The 25277-nt window shown below is 41.9% G+C and overlaps 1 protein-coding gene across 4 annotated transcripts; it reads right to left on the reverse strand.

The window, feature by feature from the left end:
• Positions 1-932: 932 nt before the first annotated feature.
• Positions 933-25078, reverse strand: acss2 (acyl-CoA synthetase short chain family member 2). 4 transcript variants are annotated; one of them, XM_088607748.1, is made up of 19 exons: positions 24140-25077; positions 22326-22521; positions 14401-14492; positions 13202-13305; positions 12829-12901; positions 11920-11995; positions 11329-11446; positions 10434-10478; positions 8956-9093; positions 8150-8320; positions 7620-7753; positions 7141-7273; positions 6879-6935; positions 6458-6538; positions 5588-5696; positions 5191-5259; positions 4604-4780; positions 4204-4278; positions 933-3887 (listed from the first exon to the last, which is right to left on the reverse strand). In XM_088607748.1, the coding sequence occupies exons 1-19, from the start codon at positions 24264-24266 to the stop codon at positions 3760-3762; spliced, it is 2103 nt and encodes a 700-aa protein (XP_088463874.1). In that variant the 5' UTR covers positions 24267-25077; the 3' UTR covers positions 933-3759. The 4 variants fall into 4 exon arrangements, with proteins under 4 accessions (XP_088463874.1, XP_088463873.1, XP_088463877.1 ...); XM_088607747.1 differs by having other exon boundaries at positions 10434-10481; positions 24140-25076; XM_088607751.1 differs by lacking the exon at positions 6458-6538 and having other exon boundaries at positions 10434-10481; positions 24140-25078.
• Between the last annotated feature and the right edge of the window lie 199 nt (positions 25079-25277).

The raw sequence follows: 25277 nt of genomic DNA on the forward strand, positions 1-25277 counted from the left end.
AAAGAAAGCAGGGAAAATAATCTCCCCACCCCCCACTCTGGCTGCCAGACAGTAGCTCATCCTGCAGAAGCCAATGAACCGAGGTGCACAACTCCAGTCCAGGATGGCAGCCATCTCCCGGTTTTCATTCCCACTCGATGCTCAGATCAGTTAACTGGTCCAGTTTAACATTTTAATAAGGTCTTTAGCAGCTGGTAATTTAGAGTCACTTGGAAAACACGCTAAATTTTGTCCTCAGGGACTGGAGTTGTACTCCTGTATAATTATAATGAACTTCTTTCTGCACTAAAAGTGGTCTTGCCAAAGGGTTTTGTTTTCAAATGTACCTACCTACCATAAAAAGTGGTACAAATTCATCCTTGATGTACAAAACTGACCGATTTCATGCCCTCATAAAGAGAAACCCTGGGAACAGTGGATTGCAATGTCAGATGCTATCTAAAATCCAGTCCTGGAATCTTGACTGCTTAAACCAAACCACTAAAAACTACGTCTGTGCACAGCAACATACAAAGGTTATCAAAGAGAGCGCCATCTTGTGGCTGCAGATTTAAAGTCCATTAAAATTGAGACCTGTTAACGAGCTGCAGTGTTTGAAACAATATTAAATGAAGACATACAGGAAAACCAATTCAAGCGCAGTGATAAATAATTAAGGATTTAAGTCATCATAATTGACAAAACAATGAAAATCAATGCCAGAAAGATTAAACTGCTGTTCCCCTCAGGGCTTATTGCGATTTGAGATTAAGAGCCTCTAGTTACCACTAAAACACTTTCTCAGCACCACAACACGATGGCTTACAGAAGCACTTCCCAGCATTTGTCTTCAGCTCTCTCAGGCCAGTGGCTGACCCCTGCTACATTAGCTTGGATTGAATAATTATTGATTATACACACTGCAAAGATGATGGAAGAAAACAGCATACACATTTTCTTTCAATATGTATTTATCAATTTCAATAAAAAAAAACATTCATTTTTCCCTTAGTTCAGATTCTTTTACATGTTATGAGCACAGCTTAAGCTTCAGTAGACATTTTTGTCTACGGCATTCACAAGACAAAAACTACAGGAGTGATTAAGTGTATAGACAGAACAGAAATTGCCACGTATGCTAAAAAAAAACAGCACTTTCAAGTTTCACATTTAAGCAACACCATCGCAAGCATAACCATTCCTAAACAGCAACAGAATGCAATAAAATTTTAAATTCAGTGACTTCACATTAGCTTAAAATGCAGAATTATTGTTTGGGGGGAATAACTGAAGAGACGCAGTCTTCAGCACAATAATACCGAATCATAACAAAACCAGTTGTTCAAAAAAGTAGCACATAACGCCTTCACACCAACCACACAAAGTAAAAATAAAATAAAGCAATTAATACAGAAGCGTGGTCTTATTTCACATTAAATGGAGCTTTTAAGAAGGTTTAATCAGTCAGTGTCAAAAAGTAAGCACAGATGCAATAGTGTTTTACCAGCTTGCCTGTTGTCTTTTCATTGAAGTTAATGTCCCTGTAGCTCTTAAGAGTACAGACAAAATGCAATGAAAAACTGAACCAAGATTGTTTTTAACAAAATCAACATCATTTCTGCAAAGTATACTTAAATAAAACATACTAGTATCTTTATTTTAGGTTAAAATTGAGCTGCTTTAAAAAGAGCTTGTGTTGCTGGCATGTCACCAGCTTTAATTACATTCAGAAATGCCCCAAACCTGAATTTATGGTATGAGTCTCTCAGAAAATAAACACCAGCTTTGAGCCAAGACCAGGGCTGTGGGGAGACTCAAAATAATATTTCAACAAAAGAGTGATCCCCTGAATTTAGAGATTATTCACCAGTCCATTACTGGTAAAGTCATGAGCATGTCTCACAAAATAACCAAGCTTCAGAAGTACTGGAGATGGAAATCTCCAATGGGAGATTTCCCATTGGGTTGTGCGGCAGCTTACACTTTGCTGAGCTGTTGTGTACTTAAAAAGGGAGTGTGAGTAAAAGGCATGAGTCCCACAATGTCATCAAGACCCACTTTTATGAGTCTGGCTACTGAATGATTAAAACTGATGAAACACATGCCATACTAAGAACATGTACGCTGCTTAACACAACCTTGTTGTGACAAAATCTATTCTTTATAGACAATACAAATAAGGGAAAAGTTTATACTCCAAACATCCGCCTCTAATTCCCATTTTTCTCTCTTTTCCTACATTCCATGTTCTGCAGGTTTAAACCGCTGGAGTTCCCCCCCGCCACAATTAGTTTTACAGCTTTAACTACTGTAGCAAACTATAATAAAAGGAGAATAACAAATGTGGTAAAAATACAAAGAACAATTATAACGTTTAAAATGCTTGAGCTCTAAAGATCTTCAAAAAACATGCGATTTTTAAACACAATTTGTAATATTCACCATATTCAGGCCATAAGTAGCCATTCAAAAGCAGTGCCAATGATGGGCTGCCATTTTTGTAAAAATCAGTCATTGAACTTCAGGTTACAATATTAGACACACACAGAAATCACATATATTGAGCTTGCTAAACTTCTTAAAGGTTCACGGCTACTCAACAGCAATTCATGTTTTTAACGCCAACAAGAATACATGACTTTTACACTTATGCAACTCGCACCGAAAATCATCAGATTCTTAAGGCACACCCACACTTCCAAAACACAACATCCTCATGCTGGAACACAAACAAACAGGTTCTTGAATAACATGGGAAACAACTTCCAAATTAAAGACAGATAAAACACTGCATTTTTATAAGGGAAATGTACATCCGGAGCTGTTGAGCAGATAAACAAAAGCAAGGATATTATTAACCAAGTCTCCAGTATTTCCATCTAAAATATATATATATCACTGGCGCCCTCTGGAGGTAGTGTATGCTTAAAATGATTTTATTTAAACCTGCAGAAGGAGTTCTAGATTTCCTGCTAAGGTACTGTATTCCAACAAATATAATTCAGCCAACAAATAAAGAAGGAAACTAAATCAGGCTTTTTCCACCCCCACTTCAAAAACCATTTCATACAAAAGCCCTCATAAAACAAAGACTCATGCATCAGAGTGTATTAACAAATAAAATTAAACGATGACTTAGAAGCATAAAAGTGTGGCCTAAAGGTGCAATAAGCCTCAATTAAAATGGACCAATTTAAGGATGTAGTGATACTTGGCAAAAAGGAGACATGGCACAAAACGAAAAACGTCCGAGAGCAGGAAATGAAAGGATCGTTCCTAGCTGCCTTCACAGCTATATTCCTGAAACCACCCCTCACATGAAACACTTGTGACCACACAAGCCCCAGCCTGCGGCAGAAGACATTTTTGGCAAGTTCAAAGCATGGGTTTAGTCTTAAGCACCTAGACCTTTCACTCCAGTCACACGTGGACCACTGGAGGCAAATGGAAAAGAAGCAGCGAAAAGCAGCCTAGAAAATGCGAAACGGCATATGCCGTTTTCAGCACTTGGAGTACTAAAAGGACGGAGAGGTTAAACAAAAACCTCTAGATAAAAAATAAAGGGAGTTATCTTTGTTAAAACAAAAAAAATATATATATACTTTATATATATATGAAGCAAATCATATCTAGAACACATTACGATACAATCATTCCTAAGAAGTCTGTTCTTATTTTACGTCCATGATTTGTAAATTTTTTCCCCGATTTTACTTCTTGTCCGTTTGCACCGACAGCGCTGTCATCGGCGCCCCCTTGTGGGCGAGCAGCGGTGAGTGCTTACACGATGGTGCTGCAGCGGTTCTGGAAGAGCTGCTCGATGACGGCAACGTCGGCCAGCGTGGACGTGTCGCCCAGGTCCTTGTCGTTCCGGGCGATCTTTCTCAGCACCCGGCGCATGATCTTCCCTGCAAGCAAGCGAGCAAGGAGAGGGAGGTGAAGCCTTCGTGCCCGTTTTTAGAAGCTACAAACCCCGTATCCTCTTGGGGGGGGGGACTGAAGCCACTCACCTTCCAAGCAGATGAATCTCAGCGCATAGTTTTTCTTGCAAGACCTCATCTCATGCAACTCAACATAGTGCTACGTGGTATGGAACACGCTATTTGGCCATACTGTTGAAGCCAATCCTTAGAACAGTTAAATGCCAACTACTAAACCCGCTGGATGGGCTGAGCTGCCTCCTCATTGGTAAATATTCTCCTGGTTCCTATATAAAACTCTCACCTGATCTTGTTTTGGGCAATCCAGGAGCGCTCTGCATATAGTCGGGCGTCGCAATAGCTCCAATCTTTTCCCGCACTGTGAAGCAGCAAAATATTTGTGCCATTATGATTTCAACCTCTGTCAAGAAAGAAAAAAACTCCCAACGCATTGACGGACTCGGTTTCGCTGGAAGTCCGTTTTGAGGGAAACCGCACCCAAAACGCAGAGAAAACAAAACAAATCTGAGGCGGCAGCTTAGCATTTCACAACTCAAACGTTAGCCTATTCCTAATCAGTAAATTTTTGTACTGTTTACAAATTAAAAACGGCCCATCATTGAACAGGTTGTACAGATGACAAGCGACCCGAATTTGTTCACGACCGTGTTCCGGCCGCTCAAACGGGAGATAAGCCAACGCACCCAGCTGTTTGAGCTCCGTCTCCATCGCCTTGCTGTACTCAAAGCCCTCCTTGAGAGTGACGAAGCAGTACAGACACTCCCCCTTCACCGGGTGTGGGTGGCTGACCACCGCCGCCTCGGCCACGGCCGCGTGCTCCACCAGGGCCGACTCCACCTCCGCCGTGCTGAGCAGGTGACCTGGACAGCACACAGCCGGTTAGCGCGACACCGGCGGGAGATCCGTCACAGACGAGAGGAGGCCATCGAGCAAGGATCTCCTCCAGCCACCCCCCCGAAATTAACCAGGGCTCCAGCTACACGGCTGGGCAGCTTGTTTCACACTCTCTCAGCCCTGTGGGGATAGAAAGGGCCTCCTTGTCTTGGTTTGGAAAGCCCTGGGAACTACACGGAAATACAGGAGGCCGTGCTCTCCTTGGGGTCCTGGTTTTGGATCCAGGGACGAAATGCACAAGTTGTGGAGGGGGGGGGGGGAATTCCTGAACACTGATCACTCATAATAGTCAGGCCTGCTGGGAACTGTTACAGGCCAGTTTCGCAACAGAGACAGAGATGTCAGCACTGAAAAACCAATGCTCTGTAGCCCTCACCAGACACATTCAGCATGTCATCTATCCTGCCCGTGATCCAGTAATAACCATCCTTATCTCTCCGACAGCCTGAAAGAAAAACACAAACTAGGATTAAAAAAAAGTAAAAAGGCACATTTAAAGCATCCATAAGCTTTGATTACCTTAAAGCTATCTGTTGCCTTGATAATATCAAACGCATCCATCAGACAACAGTGGTAATTCATTACTGGGAACAAGAATGCAATGCATTTCTTATACACAAACCGTTTCAGTGCAGAGCAAACCCAATTCTGACCAACACCCTTGCAGGTATGTAGACAAACCCATGCATCCTTGGTCATTATGGACATAAAACTATTGACTTTAAATTAATGCCAGGTAGGATTTCAAAATCCAGAGACAAATGTGGGTTTACCATCTCCTGTAACGTAGTAGCCCGGGAACTTCTTGAAGTACGTTGTTTCAAACCTTTGATGGTCACCATAGACTGTCCTCATCACTCCTGGCCAAGGCTGTTTGAACACCTGTAGCAGGTGAAAATGATTGATTAGGTTGTGTGAATTATACTCTACAGATCCACTGAGTCTCCACCATCAGATCCATGTCTTCCTCAGGCAGGAGCACCTGAGCAGATCAAGGAGTTAAGACACAAGCTCAGGGTGCAGGTGGAGCTCTACACCAACGAGGTCACTGGTTCGTGCCTGGATTGGGATTAGAAAAGAGCTGCCAGGAGTATGGCAAGATTATTTTGCCATTGGATCTTTGTCTTCCCAGCAGAGAGACTCCTGCGACTCACAACACATCAAATTACAAATGTCTCTGTGGGTAAGCATGGCAGAGGATTAATACACTCCCAGAAGGCTCAGGAATCGTACCAGCAAAGTAGTCTTAAAACAGTTTGGGGATTCCAAATTTAAAGGGAAAACTTTATTGCTTTAAATCAGCATGACTTCAGACATAAAATGCCACAAGACTAAATAAGGATAAAAATGAATGCCCTGCAAATCTATAAACGGTTACTAATGCGCTTTTCAAAATTATTTTTGCCAAAAAAGGTTAGATTGTGTGATATTGCTTTACCAATAGGTGGTGCTGTTACATTCACAATGAGAACCTACCTCTGAGCTTCACAGTATTATAATTAAAGCAATTCTGGCTACACCCACAGCAACAAAGAACAATCACTGGTATGAAGGGAGATGCAAGCAGCCTCCACATTCCCTACAGTGACCAACCGTCATTGCAGGCGTGGAACTTTATACCAGATCCCAGATGAACGCATTACCAGATAGCCTTCGTTTGGTCCCTCCAGCTCCTCCCCAGACTCGTTAAGGATTGCAGGAACAACACCAAAGAAAGGAAATGTCTGGGGATAAATCCATCAATCAGGGTTTACACACAGAGATATTTAAGACCCGTACAAAATGCAGGAGCTTTATGCTTGCAAGGTCAACTAAAGCAACTTTAAATTAAATTTAAGACAGGATATTCATCAACGCCAACGGCTTGCTTTTAACATCTTCTAAACTGCCCATGGTAGAGGAGCAAATCATCACAATCGTGCAGTCCGTCTCACTCACTATGATTTTTGCGCAGTAAAAGTAAACGGCCGTGTCCGATATTGCTTAATACCAAGATCCGAGCATCCAACCCTTGGGAATGGAATGGATGTAGGAGGAATGAAACGGCGATGAGGAGGATCTTACCGCAGACCCGGGTTTGGTGGGCGTGGCAGCAGGAAGTGGCGTTAACACATGGCCACCCTGAAAACACACAGATAAGGTTTTGTCAGACGCCAGGTGACAGGGTTGCTTCATTCTGCAGCTAGGACAGTTACACTAAAGCCCGATTCTAAAAAAAAAAAAAAAAAAAACAGCTCCGACAACATGAATGGTGGCACTCCTCACAAAACAAAAGCTCTGCCCCCAGTGCAAGTCACGTGCAAGTTTCCACTCAAACACGGCTCACCGTTTCGGTCTGCCAGAAAGTGTCGACCACAGGGCACCTCTGTTCTCCCACCACAGTGTAGTACCACTGCCACGCCTCGGGGTTGATGGGCTCCCCGACAGTGCCTAGGACTTTCAGAGAATCGCGCTTATACCTGAATCAAAAGGCAGAGGACAACTTCAGCCTGACTTCTCCTAGCTGGGGAAAAGGGTAGACACATGAATATCTTTAAAGCTGGCAATACAAAGCAACTTCCATGCAAAAGCATTTGTCAAAATCCCAATCCGACGCCATGTGATTCGCATTCAAAATTACATTTTTGCACCATACATTTCATATGTTTGGAGGAACACAAGACCTTCAAACACAACCATCGTTAGTTACTGAATCCTGAAATTAACATCACTAACATGCACTGGGCTTGATAATCAACCAAAAAGGCAACAAAACGCAAGGGAAAAGAAAAACGTAAAAGATTCTCGGTCACTTCGGGGGCTTACTTCTGGACAGGCTCACTTCCGTACTTCATCAGTAACCGGATGGCCGTGGGCGCCGTGTAGAACTTGGTCACCTGGTATTTGTCCACTATCTCCCACAGGCGGCTCATATCGGGGTAGGTTGGAAGGCCTTCAAACTAAATAAAATGAGCATTTACACACTCAGAGCTCTCATAAGACATATACAACCTGTTAAGTTTATGACACGTGCTCAGGTAGTTTTCAACCAATCTGACCTAACATGTACTCCTTCCTTGAATTAGAATTGAATTTACGAGTCAGTTCTAAATTGGCCTAAGGTAGGTAACCCAAATACATAGAAACCCACAACTTTAAATGCTTGAAATCAATCATTTAAAAACTGCCTTGTGAGTGTAAAATGAAAATAGAAGTGCAGACCTTTGTGCAAATTGAACTTATGCTAAGTGAAATAGCAGCTCCCAACACAGGGAGAGTTTTTCCTCCAGGCTTCAGTGTTCCAGTACACTGGCATCACTCTCTCTTAGTGTGGTCTCCTAACGAAGTGCACTCACCAGTACACTGGAAGCCCCATTGGCCAGAGGCCCATACGTGATGTAGGAGTGTCCCGTGATCCAGCCAATATCCGCTGTGCACCAGTACACATCCTCTGGCTGGTAGTCAAACACATACTTGAAGGTGGCAGCAGTGTAAATCAGGTATCCCCCTATTGTGTGCAGCACACCCTTTTGAGAGAATACAAGCACACTGCCATTGAAACAAGTAAAAGGAGACGATCGATCAACTCAGATACCATCAAAAAGCGAGTGCCAGAGGGAGGGTAACATAAAAATAGTCATAAAATGACAGTCAGAGGAGTCGACAAACTGCAGGAGGCTTCAGCGGCTGAGGTTCACATGGATTGGTGGTGGATTATTAATGGCCTTACCCAATATACCCACCCAATTTGGAATCGCCAATTGTCTTTATGACTCAAGGGATCACAATAACCCCTCTGCCCAATCACTGGGAACAAGGAAGTGCAGAAAGGCTCCAGCAATCCACTGAGACGCGCATCTGTTGGCATTCGTCAACCTCAACAGAGACACGGAAGAGGTTCAATGCTGGCTGCAGGAGTCCCGGAGTAACTCCAAGATGTCACGAGTGCTGCCGTCTTGCAGAGAGCCGGTCGTGCCCGGGCTAGCGCACCTAAACCCTCCCACCACAGGTGCGGAACCCATTTGAGATACTGACTGAACCCGCATGGGTCGTGCGGATTGAAAAGGCTGGAGCTTACGGCTGACGTCACCATACCCTAAGGAAAAACACCGGGCTAGAGCTGGTGGCTCAGGAGTTCCACGCCTCGCACCTCGCACGGTACCTTGGGTTTGCCAGTGGAGCCACTGGTATAGAGGATGAAGAGGGGGTCCTCGGCATCGCACCACTCCGGCTCGCAGTCGTCCGCGGCGTCCTTCACCAGCGTGTGCCAGCACAGGTCCACATCCGGATTCCAGGGCACCTGGGGAAGAAATCCCGAGACGTGAGACCCACACAGCACCAGCAGGTTTCGATCCCAGAGACACACAACTTCAGCTCCGGCTGCAAACGTCCTGCCTGCATTTTGCCTTTTTTCAGGAAAATCTCCAGGAGAGTTTACTACTGAAGTGAATGGAGAGTTTGCTACCAGACAATGCCAATTCCATCATCTGCACAAATTTATGCAGCGGACACTTTTATACAAAGCAACGTTTGCACCGATTTACACAGGCAGGTATTGAGCAGTTCAAGTGAGGTGCCTTGTTCAAGGGTACAATAGCAGTGTCTCACCTGGGATTTGAATCCACAGGCTTCCCTGCCCGCTGATACCCCACTCAATACAGGCTTGATGGCTTCTTCAGCTTAGAATAGTGATTGCAGCCCAAATGAGACACAATGACAAAGAATAATAGCATTTCTTTTCACTAGCAGCCAGCCGAGGCTGCTCAATTTATATCGCTCAGTCTGTAAGGCAGTGACTTTAACATGAGGCAAGATTTCTTCACACACATGAGCTTGCAAAGTGACACTCTGCAAAATAATCTATGCAAACTTTTATTTCTCTCCACTAAGTAGGACAGTTTTTAAAAAGTTATTAACACCAAGGAAAAGAAGAGATTATTAATTACATCTCTATCTATATAATGGACACAAGAAACGTACAGAAAGAAAAGTACAGGAAAAGTGAGTAGTTGATGTAAAAAGCATTAAGATCAATTCACATTGAACAACTGTATGTTAGAAACACTGTTCCTCCATAACCTATTGAAAACAATTTATAAAGGTCCAATTTCCTGTAACACAAACACACCTCACATTACACTCAATCAAAAACTCTCAACTTTAAACTTGCAATGGATTATCATGCAAGGCTGGCAGAAATACCCAATAGTCCTACCCGCAGAGTTACAGAGGGCAGCAACTCTGAATCACTTCCCCAGCTGGAAGTAATCAGTTCCTGAGGGCAAGCTGGTTACTAAGTGCATTATAAATCTGACAAGACAAGCAACAGTTCCTTACCTCCAGGGTGAAAATGACAATAGCAATTCTCAGCTATTGTCACTACATCATTCAGTATCATTGAAGTTATGCATAACCCTTTAGTATTGGTCAAGTGATTCGAAACTGGTCAGGCATTGATTAGAATTAAGGTTAGTGATTAAGATGCCACAGAAACCTTTAGAGGGAAGGACAACAGAAAAAGTTGTACACCAATTAGAGAGCCATTATGCAAACTTTAAGTTGAGAAATGAGGAATTTTTCCAAAGGTTAAGGTTAAAGCAAAAGTGCATGAAAGAAGGTCTGCAAAAGCTAGGAAAGTACCTTGGGTTTGGGGCGGATTTTCTTTACTCTCTCATTCTGTCTCTCCTGCTAAATTGTTGATTGAAAAATGATTTAAAAAAAGAGATTAAATTTCACCATGAAATTTTAAGTGCCTGGTTGTGATCAAACCAAATGAAGTCACCGATCAAAAGTAAAATTTTGTAGAAAATAAAACTATTTTGGATACAAATCAATGAGAAACAAACTTGATTTGTTCCATTTTGATTTCAGAAAAAAAGATGAATCATGTAGCCACTGTTAAATGCAGTTCTTAGAATTAATATTAAAGTTGTAACACACAAGTTAACATTGTCAAACAAAAATTAGTGGTTACACAACAGGTATTTGTTAAGTACAGCTGTTACAACTACTGAAAAACAGGATTGCAGAGTCTTATATAATATGGATAAAATAAAAAAGAAAATACAACAAAGATGGAACTCAAAATGAAGTTACCTTTTGCAGTGCTTGACAGCCAGCTTACAAATAATATTACTTACAGCTACTGTACCTAACATATCTTAACTTCAAATTTAAGAGTCAAGTCAGTTCTGCTTATAACTTGTCTTGTCTACTCTAGGATACTGTAAAAAGCAGGAATCCTAGACTAATTATTATGCTTCTGGAAGCTATTTCTATTGTCACAGAATTGGTGGGCTAATAAAGCTTGCATTCTCAATTCTAGTCCACTCCAGAAACTGCGATCTTAGTTGCAACATGATGTACTCTCTTGGAAGGTCTTTACAAAGTTCTTCCTAAATCAACAATAACAAAGACTGAAACCAGCTACTTGAGCCATCTTACAGTATAAGAAATACAAAGTAAAGCTGATCAACACTGAAATAGAGTAGATTCTTGCCTATAATGTACAATTCCCCTAAGAGCCCAGTCTCACCTGCAGGTCAGGACACGGTCTTTTCGCTGGGGGAGACTGGGAGCTGGCCACAGGCTCCCAGTTGACCTCATCTTTCGACAGGTGCTTGATCATGATGCACCGCTTCAAGGGGAATTTCCTGAAATGCACAAAGTCATTGGTACGACAATGCCTCTACCATGAATTCCATTCAAAGGTGAACAATGGGGTTCAAAGAACTGGTTCGCTTTAATCCCAAGCAGAGGAGATACAGTACTAACAAAGTCAACCCAATGGATTCCATCAGCTCCAGCACAGGTCCTGAAACAGCTTAAGGACTCCCAAGAGGAAATGAAGGTGAAGAGTTTTGAAGACTGAGAAGGAGAGGTACCTCTTCTTTTAGTAAAGATACTCAAAAGCCAACAAGGAAGAAGCCACTGGCTTCCTCTAGTTTGTATCCTTTCTTCAACTACATCATATTACTTCTAGCAACTTTGCAGTTATCAAAACTCCTGTAAGTGATGAATAAACTAGATGAATTTATAGGTTTATAACACATTTGGGCAGATAAAAGGTTTTCAAATGTGCATTATTGTTCAGTTAAATTTCCTTCTGCTTTGAGACACTCCTTACTTTTCTCTGCATTTGTGGAGTGCTTCATCAGCAATCAGCTTCAAGTTGATGAGCTTGTCTCCCCGGTAAAACCCATCTGTAACAAAATAATCTGTTTTTAAGGATGTCCGCTGTCACAGTTAGCAGGATCTGACTTGCTTAAAACAACGGAATGAGACAATAAGTGCAGCATTTACCAACTTAGTATTTACTAAGCACATTTATACATAAAAATATAAAACCTTTATTCACTTAGGCCTAAAATCCAGAATATGGAAATTCACCAAGATAAAAAGCAGAGACCTGTGAAATAAAATGACTCCAGAAAACCTGAAACTATTACGCCCTCCCTGTAACATTCTTGCTTGAATACTATTTCACCTCATAGCCAAATACAATTATTCATGCTTGTTGTTACAGTACGTTGAAAGTTGCATACAGAGCATTAAGGTTTTTTTGTGTTAAAGCTAGATTTAGTGGCTAACATCAAGTCTTACAATCATACATCTTGTGTACAACAAGGGTGGCAGCTGCACCAGCTATGTACTGTATAACCATTTTATCAGAATTACTGGCATACTGCCTGAGCTGAATAATGCACTTGCAGTATCTCATTAGCTAGAAGGTGCCCATTATACACTCATTTGAGAAGTAAGCGATAAATGTTCACTCTTGTAGATTTAAAAACAAGGGAAACTATGCTAACAACTAAGAGATGTACGAGGTAAGTATGTTTTCTTATACTTGGCTCATAGCATTCTCATTAGCACATCAGAAAATACAGGATCTTTTCAAAATGAATCTGAAAGGATCTGAAAACAATGTCAAAACATTTGTGTTTATGTAAAAAAGGCTTAAATCAGCCATTCATTAACTACAGATTTAAAAGGCTTCAGGATAATCCAACAAATCTGTAACAAACGTCTTTACCGGCCGTGATAAGAAGGGAACACTGCGAGTCCACGATCCGCTCACAGAGGGATTCAGCAGAAAATCCTGCAAACTGGAACACATTGGAAAATCTATTTCAAAATATCATTTATTGTAACAGAGACCAAGCTTTTTCGGCGCTCCCCCACCTTAAAATCACCGGGAAAGTTATGGATTCTAAAAAGTAAAACTACAAAAGAAACAGTGAATTGTAGGCAGCTTGGAAAAGCAGTACTTGTTTGAGATACAGTGAATGAGACGTAAAAAAAACAGCCACAGCAAGAAGCAAAACCACCAAGAGGTGACTCCATTCGCAAGAAACTCAAGAACACCGTTTTCAAGCGGGTTTGGTATAAAACGGCGCGTCTCTCACCACAATGGAGTGCACGGCCCCAATGCGAGCACAGGCCAGCATAGCCACCACCAGCTCCACGATCATGGGCATGTAAATGGACACCCGATCCCCCTTCTTCACACCTGAGAGCGCAGCACACACCAACAAGCTTCAGTCACCTGGCAGGCGGAACTTAAAAAACACAGCCCTCGCCGACAGGATGCCCCGAATGTGTTCAAACAGTCAACCTACACTTCCAACTGCGCATTTATCCAGGAGACTTTCTATCCAATGGACTCTCACCACCCTCTCCTTGTCCTGGAACTTGTGACTGACAGGTGAGTTGACATTCTGGATTAATCCAGGCCTGGAATTAGGTACTGGACCTCTGCCGTCAATTTTAAAATCAGAAATGTGGGAGATATTGCACTGTACAATTAAGTTTTTTCTGTACAGACCAAAAACTAACATGGGAAATACAGGAGACTACTGCTGTTAAAGTAATCCATTATGAATTAAGAATAATCCATTCATAATAAACTGCATTCCTGTGTAATATGCTTTAATTTAAAGAAAACTGTTAAAATATCCAAAGAAATTAAATGACCATTTTTGCGGACTATGATATTGAAACTGATTTTACAAAATCTAGCCATTACCTCAAATCTTAAAATATAATAGTTTACAGTCATAGCTTTACCTTTGAAACTAGTATCATTACATAAATCTCACATTTAAGAATTATGCACTATAGTATATTCTTTACAATGTTTCTCTTTTAAAAAGATGTTATGGGATTAGTTTGTAGCTGTACTTGTACTGTACTTGCAGAGGTCTAAATTAGCTGGAAAGTTCATGGAGGAATGTGGCTTTTACTGTTCATGCTACTGCAGAGCAAAGGTGGAGAAATTGGACCTGGCATTTACATGACAGCAAACACAGAAGATATTACTGCTGTGCAGCTTTCAGGAAAGGACATTTTGCTTTTAACATTTTGTCGTTTTTGAAAAATGTGAACCAAACAAATTAAAAAAATCAAAGTATTTTTTAAAACCCTATAAAAACCACAGAAAGAGCAGATGTATTGGAACAATGAAAAACAAATTCCTAAATTAAAAACAGAAAAACAAAAGTTCTTTAAAGCAATAGCCAATCAATAAACAATACAGCCAGGTTATGTCAACACCTGTGACCAACACCTGCTCCAATCCCATAGGAATTAACAGAAACTCCCATACCTTGCGATCTCAGCACATTGGCGAATTTGCAGACCTGTTGCAGTAATTCACGGTACGTCACTTTAAGATCATCTCCAGGCTCGTTCCCTTCCCTAAATAACAGGGTATAAAAGCAAGTATGATTTAGTTTCCACTGATTAAAACCTACAAGTAACAGATACTTGAAACAGAAAGGTTCTTGACTCCATGACTGGATTTTACAGTTTCGCGCACACCGTCACAAAACTTGAACCAGGAACTTGCAAGGTGACCTTCCAGCAGACATTGTGCTGGATCTACAGGGGCATTCTGACAGTGATCTACTAATGAATTGCTGGGACTCTTCTTACTGTGTGGAAAGCAGATACAAACAGTAAATTAATGGTACTGCAGTAAGGAGACAAGACAGGATATGACCGTGATCAATATTCATTTGTCCTTTAATCTTCATTCGGCTGCTTTAATTCAAAATGTACAGTATAATTTACTAATATGGCCAAAGCTCTTATACCTGAAGACATGTACATTTCACCCAGGTGTATAAATGCGAGCAGTGTCTCACCTGGGATTTGGACGCACAACCTTGCTGGTAAGAGTCCAGTACCTTACAACTGCACCACACTGTGGCCGTTTCAGAAAAAACTGTTCTGAAGTTCTACTCATTTCACTAAGATAAGCTCTGCCATTTAAAATGGGACCGGAAATGACAAGAGCTAAGCTACGCAGTAACTGTAATGGAAGACAGAACATATTTCTCTTGAAAGAACGGACAGATCATTGGAATCAAAGTCAATTTGACTTTTTCTTTTTCTCTCATGTTAACAATCACAAATCCTATTACCAGTTTCCTGCTTACTGACTTCTGAAAAAGCTCCAAAGCTAAAGAATATTTCCAGTAGTAAATTTAGACACTGGCATTAATCACCATCCTTCACTTCCTAGACTGTAATGAGCTAACGTTTTTTTTTTATTCTTAAAAGTCCTTTAATTGGTAATTGAATTAATTCACTGTAGACAGTGTATTCCAAGAGGGTGTTTAAATTACTACTCGGCAGCTTTGTCAGCTTTTTTTTTTTTAAAAAGCATGACCAGATCACTTTATTGTGTCACTTTATTGGTTACCATCTACAAGGAGAAAGGAGACCCAATGGAGTGTAAAAACTATAGAGGAATAAAACTTCTGGAACATGGATTGAAAATCCTGGAAAAAATTCTGGACAAGAGACTCAGGAAGATAATCAGGATCCACAACTCACAATTTGGATTCTCAGCGGGGAAAAGCACAACAGATGCCATTTTTGTGATGAGACAGTTACAGGAGAAGACACTAGAGAAAGGGAAAAAGCTGTATGTGGCCTTTCTGGACTTGGAGAAGGCATATGACCGTGTGCCCAGAGAGGTGGTGTATTGGTGCTTGAGGAAGAAAGGAGTACCAGAAAGCATGGTGAAGTTAGTTCAAGCAACCTATAGAGATACAACTACAAAGATGATAACACAACAGGGAGAGACAAAAGAGTTTGAAATCACAGTTGGAGTACACCAAGGATCAGCACTAAGTCCTTTCCTTTTCATAAACATTATTGACACACTGACAGAGGAGGTAAGAACAGAAGTGCCTTGGGAACTCATCTTTGCTGATGATGTGGCACTGATGGCAGACTCAGAAGTAGAACTACAGGAGAAAGTGTTCAAATGGCAGAGGAGTCTGGAAAAGGGTGGACTGAAAATGAATGCAGAAAAATCTGAAATAATGGTAATGGAGAGAAGAGGAGATACTATGACCAATGTTGAGGAGACAAATGGAGGAAAACTGAAACAAGTTGATGACTTTAAATACCTTGGATCAAAACTGGTAAAGGGAGGAGAAACACTAGAGGCAGTAAAACAAAGAGTGAAAGCTGGATGGAACAAGTGGAGAGAAATAACTGGAATAATCTGTGACAGGAAAATTCCCAGAAAGTTAAAGTGCAAAATGTACAAGACTGTGATTAGACCTGTATTACTATATGGAGCTGAATGCTTGGCAGTTGGAAAGAGGGAAGAGAACTTGATGAGAAGAACTGAAATGAGGATGTTGAGATGGATTCTGCAGATTTCAATGAAGGATAAGATCAGAAATGAAGAAATCCGTAGACGATGTAGGGTGGTGGATGTGGTTGAGAAGATGCGAGAAGCGAGGTTACGGTGGTATGGACATATCATGAGGAGGGACGTTGAGGAAGTAACAAAGAGGGTAATGGAATTTGAGGTGGAAGGTAACAGAGGAAGAGGCAGGCCTAGAAAGAGATGGATAGATTGTGTGAGAAAAGATATGGAGGTATGTGAAGTGAGTGAGGAAGATGTGCTCGACAGAGACAAATGGAGAAGAGCAACCAAAGCAGCTGACCCCAGGACAGTCTGGGACTAAGGCTGTGAAAAAGAAGAAGAAGAAGAAGAAGAAGAAGATGACCAGATCACTTTATTGGCCATATACAATTCCTTGTATTAGAGATTTGTCTTTTCACATACCCCAACCTGCTCTCCATGAGACACACAGACAGGGAGAGAAGCTGGGGGTCAGAGCGCAGGGTCAGCCATTTATGCGGTGCCCCTGGAACAGCTGGGGTTAAGGGCCTTTCTCAGGGGCCCAACGGAGTAGGATTCCTCTTGCCCGCCGCAGGATACGAACCGGCAACCTTCCAGCCACAGGCACAGATCCTGAGCCACAGAGCCACTGAACATGCTCGACTGAAAAAAGGTCAGGATTACTTTGCTGTTCACACAACTTTGAGCTCCCAAAGTCTTCATCTTGGCCTCGGCCGTCAGTATCAGAGCCAGTTGCAACACTCTTGGCAGTGAAAATGTGGGTTATTGAGCAATAGCAGAGCACGCACACAGCAGGTGCTATAGCCACCAGGCACAACTTCTGAGCCTGAAGTGTTTTAAAGGTAAAGGTTGGTTCATCCTGCTCCCCAATGCCTCGGCACTAACCGAGGCCTGCCTGCCTGCCCCACTTCACACAAGCTCTGGGAAAGCTGCTCCAGGTTCATGGTTCATGGTTTACAAGCTATTGTAAATCTCAAGGTTAACTGAAGTTATAGCAGCAAGCATTGCAGAAAACCAAAGCCTCCCTCAGATGCGGCACAGTAGCATGTGTCAGTGTATTTTAGAGTAAAACAATCCCCTGGGGAGGTCACAGGGCTTCCTACACTAAAGTGCTGCACTTACCCCCCCGTGTCTCATATTGGCTGGAGAAGTGTCTGTGGGCCTCCGATTTTGCAGTAAAGACCACACGGATTGGGCAAAAGTTACACTTCTAACCACCAATACAGGGTCAGTAAGTAGAAGGCCAAATTGCAAAACCCCACATCATTCTACGCCCATTATTTTCTACCTATACTGATTAACAATCAGTGCTTCAGCAAGGACAGTAGTACAGTAAACACCCCGAGTCTGAAAATTGGCATTGCTTTTATGTACCTCCATTAAACATTGTAATTTTGTGGCCTGACCAGTATACCCTTGAATGAACTACAAAAAAAAGTACACAAAACAGTTTCCTTTCCTAGAGCAAAAAAATGAGGTTATTCCTGTCCATCAGTTTGCGATCTCTTAATTTACTTATTTAAAAGGCAATGCATGCTTACTGTATCTATCTTCTTCCCAAGTTCAGCTAAGTGCAATGCAGGAAACCCTAATAGCACCCACAAAGAAAAAGTCCCATATGAAAAAAAGAGAGGCTTACAAGGGAAATTACTGCCACATAATGCACACATAATCTCCTTTATAGTTAACAAAGGCGTTCTTGTTTTAGAAATGTGTGCATGGTCTCTCTCCTATAGCTTTTTGCAATAGGTTAAGGAACTGCTGGCATACTGCTCCAGCAATTATTAATTCTACAGTCCCCTGCATTAGGCCGAAAAGCAGAGAACATGTTTTTGTCAGAGATCAAAGAGACTTTTGTAAATACACAGCCCAGCCCGCCTGTGGAATGGGTTCCTGTACCATGAAATGAGACTGAGGAGGCAGGCCCAGCGAAACACCACAGCTGCACAGGTCCCTCACAGCACAAGAGATAGGGTCTATTTTTAAATTGTAACCAGACTTCCAAACAAACTAGAAACTGATTCTGTCTAGAATTAGCAATGTGCCTTACAGAACCAAAAATCTACACACTGATATGGTCCTGAAGTGAACAGCTCTACTGTTCAAAGCTGCTATTGATGAGAGCTGTAAAGGATCGTGTCTAATTCTTCATACTGAAAATCAACAATAAATACACTGGTCAATATAACTGCTATGATTAGTGGCCTACTTCATATGACACCTATCAAACCCAAATCAACACAAAATAAAAACGTAATTGTCCCCCTTTTTAGTGGTCTTTGTGACAAAGCTTTTCCAGATGTTGCCCAGCTGTAATATTCCTTAGCCCATGGCAGCAAAACACAACAGGAAGGTCAAGGTCACCTTGCAAATTTCCCATGCTGTCGGTCAGCTCAGTACAGTACCCTCTAAAAGACCACAGCCCAGGGACAGAAAATCTGTTATCGCAAAAGGAAATCTATTTCAAAAGCATTAGGTAAAGACATAAAAATAAAAAGAATTTCACTTTTTAATACCAGGTTAAAAGATTCACAAAGGTTACAGACAAGAGGAGTTTTTTTAGCCCAACAAACTTGTTAGGCTGCTAAAAACTAACTTTTTCAAGGATGTCACCCATCCATTTCTTTACAGAAGCCAGGGTATCGGCTTCAAACAACTTGGAGTTTCTTACAACTTTGTGAAAAACATGCCTAATTTTCTTAATTTTAAATGCATTTCTGTGTATCTTAAATGTTAAAGCTCAGGTCATGGTTATCTGTCCATTGAAAAAACTACTTATTTTATCAGTTATTTATTCCCTGCACTTGATACGCGACTTAACTGTACAGTACCTGTAATAAAGCAAATGATAAAGCTTTCTTCACAGGGTTTACTGCCCAGGACAGGACCACAGAGAATATTGCAAAATATCATAAAATCCAGGAAAGAACATTACAAAGAAATTATATGAAATGCCCCAAGAAGGAAGTGCAAAGTTTATTCACTCTAAAGGTACTTTAGCTCCTTCATAGCAAATGACTTGAAAGACAACTAAATATAAATTTGCAAAAAAACAACTGACAGTTACCAAAACTACAGATTCATTACCTCTAGTTCAGATGGCAACTTGTTCAGATTCAGCTTTCTCTTTTCCCACCTCCCATAAAGAGGATTCAATTAACAATATGATCTCATCTCAATTTAATCAGCAGCAAGGACACCATCTGACTGTATAACAAAATGTCATGACTTATATATGGCAGAAACAATGTCAGACCTTTTCTCAAAATAATACCGAAACGTCCGAAGTTACACTGGTCTGCTGAAGCAGATGTTGCAGAGAACAGAAGGAGGGAACGATCACAGAAGTCTGGAATAGGACAGAAGTAGGAATAGTAGCCCAAAACCTCACAAATCAATCTCTGCTAATATTCCCCCACCTCCATGCGTGTACAAATGACAGGAGGGGACTGCCTTCTGCCCGAGGTGATTGGGGACAAAATACATTCATCATTTTCGTAGGTACAGTCATGCCACTTGTCACATTCGGCCGCAGAAGTATTCCCAGCACGTGTATCCTCAAGGACACGGTACTAAATGTGTCAACAAATCCCAGAGACCCAATAAACAATAGTCACAAACACCGATTCCATCTGCTGGATCTGCTGGAGTGGTCACTGACTGTCTTACTCCTTGACTCCTGTGGTTTCGGTTTAAAGCAGTCGTTCCCAACAAGGGGTCTGGCGATCCAGATAAAAAGGGGGGAACACTGACTGACTCTGCTGAGTGGGTGTCAACAAGGGACCCCCTTTTCATTTTACAAAGCATTCACAAAGCTGTAAATTAATTATTTTTTAAGCCTGCGGCTCTTCCCCCACCCAAGAGTGAGTTTTTGAAAAGCAGGTGCCGTAGCCACAAACAGGTCAAGAAGCTCTCCCCACACAATAAAAGTATCTTCCCAGGAGCACGGGTTCGAGCCTGTCTCATGTCGCTACTCAAATGCCAGCAGGATTCCAGGATTCCTCCGAGCAGTGATGCACAAGTCTGAGAGTCCGAGATGGAAGATTGAAGGTGATACAGCATTTCTACCACCGTCAGGAATCATATGCTTCTGCTGAGTATGCCATTGCATAGATTAATCAAATACTTATTTGAACATCTGAACATGCCAAAAAAGGTTTCACCGAAGATTAGCTAAGACTCAAAGCTTGAAGTGCCACACAGTACACAGAACACCTTTTTTAACGTTAGCTGTAAAGAGTTAAAGGAACAATGTGATCCATCATGTAGAAGGGGCAGACAGTGACACCACATCTTCTGGCAGCACATTAGGCTGAATACAGAAGGTGGCTTGAAACATTGCACTGCTACTGTAGCTCTTCAGAAGCAGAGACTTGGAAATGCTGTAGTGCCTACAAGCCATCAATTATGCCCTCTAAAATCAAATGCTAAAAAGATGCTTCGCTCTAAATTGATTAAAAAGGGCATGCATCTAACAGAGTATGTCCCCCGAGTACTTTGAGCCAAGATAAATGGATAGTTTGGAACACTTACAATAATTAAAGCCTATGTCTGCAGAGGAATCCATAATGATCACTTGACCCTAAAAGGACAATACTCGATTCCAGTCCTAGTGCTGTTCTAACTCTTAATGAAATGAATGTAACATGGATCTCCAAATACATGTAAGATATAAGAATTAATCCGTCAATAAAATAAAAGAAAGCAATACGAAGATTGCCTTTTTCATCCATGCTCATTCAAGAAAACGTCTGTTACTTCATGACATTCTGCACACTTCTGTAACATTGAAGGTATACAGTGTATTCAACAGTTTGTCAGCCAATCCTATTTCTATAGAAAGCCAGTCTTGTGCGTGTACAGCAAAAAAAAACGTTTGTTTAGAGGTCCACTAGCATCATAATTCTTTACTGAGCAGGGATAAAACATTAAAAATTCTCAGTGTTAAATACTCAACATCCTAAAGAGTTAATCATGACATTGAATTAGCAGTCTCTAAGGGTCAGGTCATTGTATATTGAAAAGAAATCCATCTTTTGCACAATATGGTTTGTGCAGTTATGAGAGAATATTATGCATTCTATTCTAACTTTTTTTACCTTGACTTTCTTAATCACGCAACAGCATACTTCGAATGGATAATGTAAAACTTGACGCGGACAGATCTGCTAAGAATACTGAAACTTTAATTAAATCACAGAAACAGGCAGGCACTATGCCCTACACGAAGCTGGCTAGCAAACTAACTCAATAACATGCAGGATTTGTGACTAGTAATTGAAAATAAGAAAGGTGTGCTTTCAGTCCTATTTATTCTCCACATTCATTTTTGCGACACATCATGTCGCAGACAGAGTCCCAAGCCAATCCTGTGCACCACTGACTAGAAGAGAAGCCCCTCACCAACACTATGGAAGCCTGCAAGAGCCCAGAAGGCAGAGAGCTGAGAGACCTTCTCCCCCTAATCCTACCCTACTCTCTGCAGTGCTTAGCCAACTGTGAGCCATCGGGTGGGCAATCCCAGTCACAATCAGCTAGTGACATGATCCAGACTCGGACCTGCGATCACAGATTTCAGCCTGCACTGGGGCTGAGACCTGGCTTTACGGTCTAAATCACTAAATCGCTATTCTTTGCAATTATGAGAAAGAGATGGATTTTTTGTTATTCTTGCCTTGGAAAATAAATGTTTCTCGGTCAATCTCTGACTGAAGATGCACCTCTCTTCAAACTTGATCTTCTGCCATCTAATTACTGACCCATCTTTTCTTCATAACTCACAGATACACCAGTCTTGAATATAAGAACAGGCTAGTACTTTAAAATGAGGCAGCTACCACTGGCTAAACTCCGACACTCACCAAAAGAATGCAATTTTATCGCCCAGTTTCTTCTCATTCACATTCCTATCCAGGAGGTTGTAGCAAATGTTGGTTGTAGCTCCTTCCATGCACTTGATGTAGATGCTGCCTTTCGTTACATCGAAGTTATAATCCAGAAACTGGCCCGAATGCTTGGTCTTCCAGAAAAATTCATCAGCGATGCTCCCCCAAAACTCTGAAAGAAATAAAAACAAACGTGGAAACACAGGGAAAGGGCAGAGCTCATGAGTTCAAGGAACTGTTTTGTGTGCCAAGATCTACTTAATCCTTTATTCAACCAGATGAGTCAACCTATAAATCCAGTTATCATGACGACGTGGAGGGTACCCATTTGTGCACAGCTGGGCAGTCTGAGTGAAGTATCTTGTCAAAGGTTGAGATTCCTCTCAGTCAGGGACCCTGAGCCCTAACCACAGGTCCCCACTATTGCTGCCGTTACACAGAGCAAAGAAAGTGGAAGGCTTTTGGCAGCCTATGAAGTTAAACTCAGGATCAGCTCGGCAATTAAATGCCCTGCGAGGATAACAGTGTACAACCGTTCGGAGAAGACTATGCAAGATCTTCCAACCCTCTGAAATATCCGACATGCTGCTGGCCACGGGCTGTCTATAGTGACATGACATTTCCCTCTATGGCTCCCACACAGTATAATTAAACAATACATATAATATGGAGCTGAATGCCTCTTTGTGTAAATAGAAAACGCTATGCACTGCTGCAATAAATTAGGTGTATTATATGAAAAACAGACATCATCACCGCTTAACTGGTTAACAGCTATTAACTACTAAATGAACCAGATGTGCTAATGCCCTCCTCTGATTTGTAACCTTTCTTATGGTCTTAACTTACATGGTTAGCCCATCCTCCACCAACAAATTATACCAAGCTCATTTTGTCTTACAGATCCTGCGGTTTATGAATTAACTGGGTCCCACGCCAAGAAGCCGATGAGTAATGGTATGAACCGTCTTTATTTTAAGAATAACAGCCAAACACACGGTATATCACAGGCTGTCACTTGGGGGAGAGGAAAAAGATTTGAGAGAGAGAGAGACTTACTGATAATACACGATCCATCAGTAAATAGGGATATTCAGATTTCACCAATTTGTAACCTGGATCATACACCTCCACCCAACCACAGCTTTAATTATTCCCGGCTCTCAGAAACAGCAGCAAGCTATGCGCGTTGGTTTGACTATTAAAATGGATTAATGTCCAGAAAAACCTACACTGGCACTGAATAACCAGGAGCGATGAGGTCAAATGAGGGGGGAAAAAAAAGTTGCAATGCACTTATATGCACCGTTCAGAAGCTGACCCCTATACCGTACATTTCCAACCTGACAAGACCAGGGCTATGAAAGCAAGCCTGGCCGACGAGTTAGCTCAGGTAAACGAGGTAACGCCCCCTCCACTATCTTAACACACGGGTTACCTGGTGCGGACCCAGTGCGAAAGTCGTACAGGCTCTCTTCTCCAAAATTTTCAAAACATGTGTCATATTAGTCATATTTTCATTTTTTCAAGTGGGCACACACGAGCTAAAAATCCGCCCCCTTTGCAATGGCGTTTTAACAAGACGGTCTTCATACACCTCACCCCGGAGCGGCGGCGACAGTTTACAATCTATATGACACTGACGTTAACAGTTACAGTTACCAGTTGTCCAAAACTAGCAACATGCAGATCCATCTGAAAGGCAAGAGTAAGCGGCGGTCAAGAACTACCAGCTACTTGACAGTGCACTCAGCTGCATAAAAAAAAATACACAGAAAGTAAAGACTTACCTTCCGGGCTTTCCATCGACTTCATGTAGAGCTCTTTGTATTTTTCAAAATTTGGTACGTGAGCTTTTTTTATCAAATCATTCGGAGCAAGATATACATCTCCTTGCGGGGCTCGATCGGGGATCATTGTTGGCTTACCTTTTTTTTTTATTTCTAGGTATCTAAAGTATATGTAGCTTGCCTAGATCTGGAAAGGGCAGCGGGAGGCGAATTCGCAAAACCTTGGTTTTGCGCGCTGTCCTCAACTCCTCGCACACTAAACAAACGCTCCCAGCTGCAGCAACAACAACACTTCCTTGTTCGAGCTCAGAAACGGAGCTTACACCGATCCTGTGCCTTTTGCACCATGCACGCTTCACGAAATGCGAATAAATAGAATCGTTCTTACAGCACAAAATATTTTTTTCCCCAGCCCTCAATTTCAACTGGAGCCCTGTAAAAGCACACCTTAGCCTTACTGCCACATGCTTCCTATTTGTTTGCGATACGAATCTTGTTTTCGTTTTGAAATTGCAAACAAAATGTTGATTTAACTGGCGTGCAAACAAATAAAAAGTAAAATCTGAAATTCAATCAACTATTGTATTCCAGGGGGAGCAAAGGGAAAGCGAACCGCTGGCTGCGAAATAAAAAAAAAAACGGCCCCTTCTCCTCCCACCCTCTGTCCACCACCTCGGCTCCCCGCACGGTGTGTAAAAGTCACTTCGCTTGCTTTTGCCCTCAATGACGAGGCGGAGCTCTTCGGCACAGCCAACGGCCGCCCGAACTGGCTGATGACGAAAAATAAATCAATTTAAAAAAAAAAAACCTCGCTTAAAGGTGCAGTGGGCTGGCTGCGTGGTCCGGCGAGGCCGACGTTGCCGAAGTGAAGGCGTGCCGTGAGCGTCGGCTCAGCTGGCGGACTCGCACGGCTGTCATGAAACCTGCGAAGTGTGACCATGAAATCTGGTTTTCTTAGCTCAGGGAGGACGAGCAGTGGCTACGACACTGAACCACGCTGGCGTGCCAAATATGGATACATGCGATCGTCATATTAAGTCGACGGCGTGCCTTGCGTGGGGCAAATTTTAGCACCTCTCCTTTCTGAAACAAGTCAAAGTCTATTCCCATGCTGAAAAGAGAAGACGTAGAAACACAA

The sequence above is a fragment of the Lepisosteus platostomus genome, chromosome 15, assembly GCF_059453375.1.
Source record: "Lepisosteus platostomus isolate fLepPlt1 chromosome 15, fLepPlt1.hap1, whole genome shotgun sequence".
Lineage (NCBI taxonomy): Eukaryota > Metazoa > Chordata > Actinopteri > Semionotiformes > Lepisosteidae > Lepisosteus > Lepisosteus platostomus.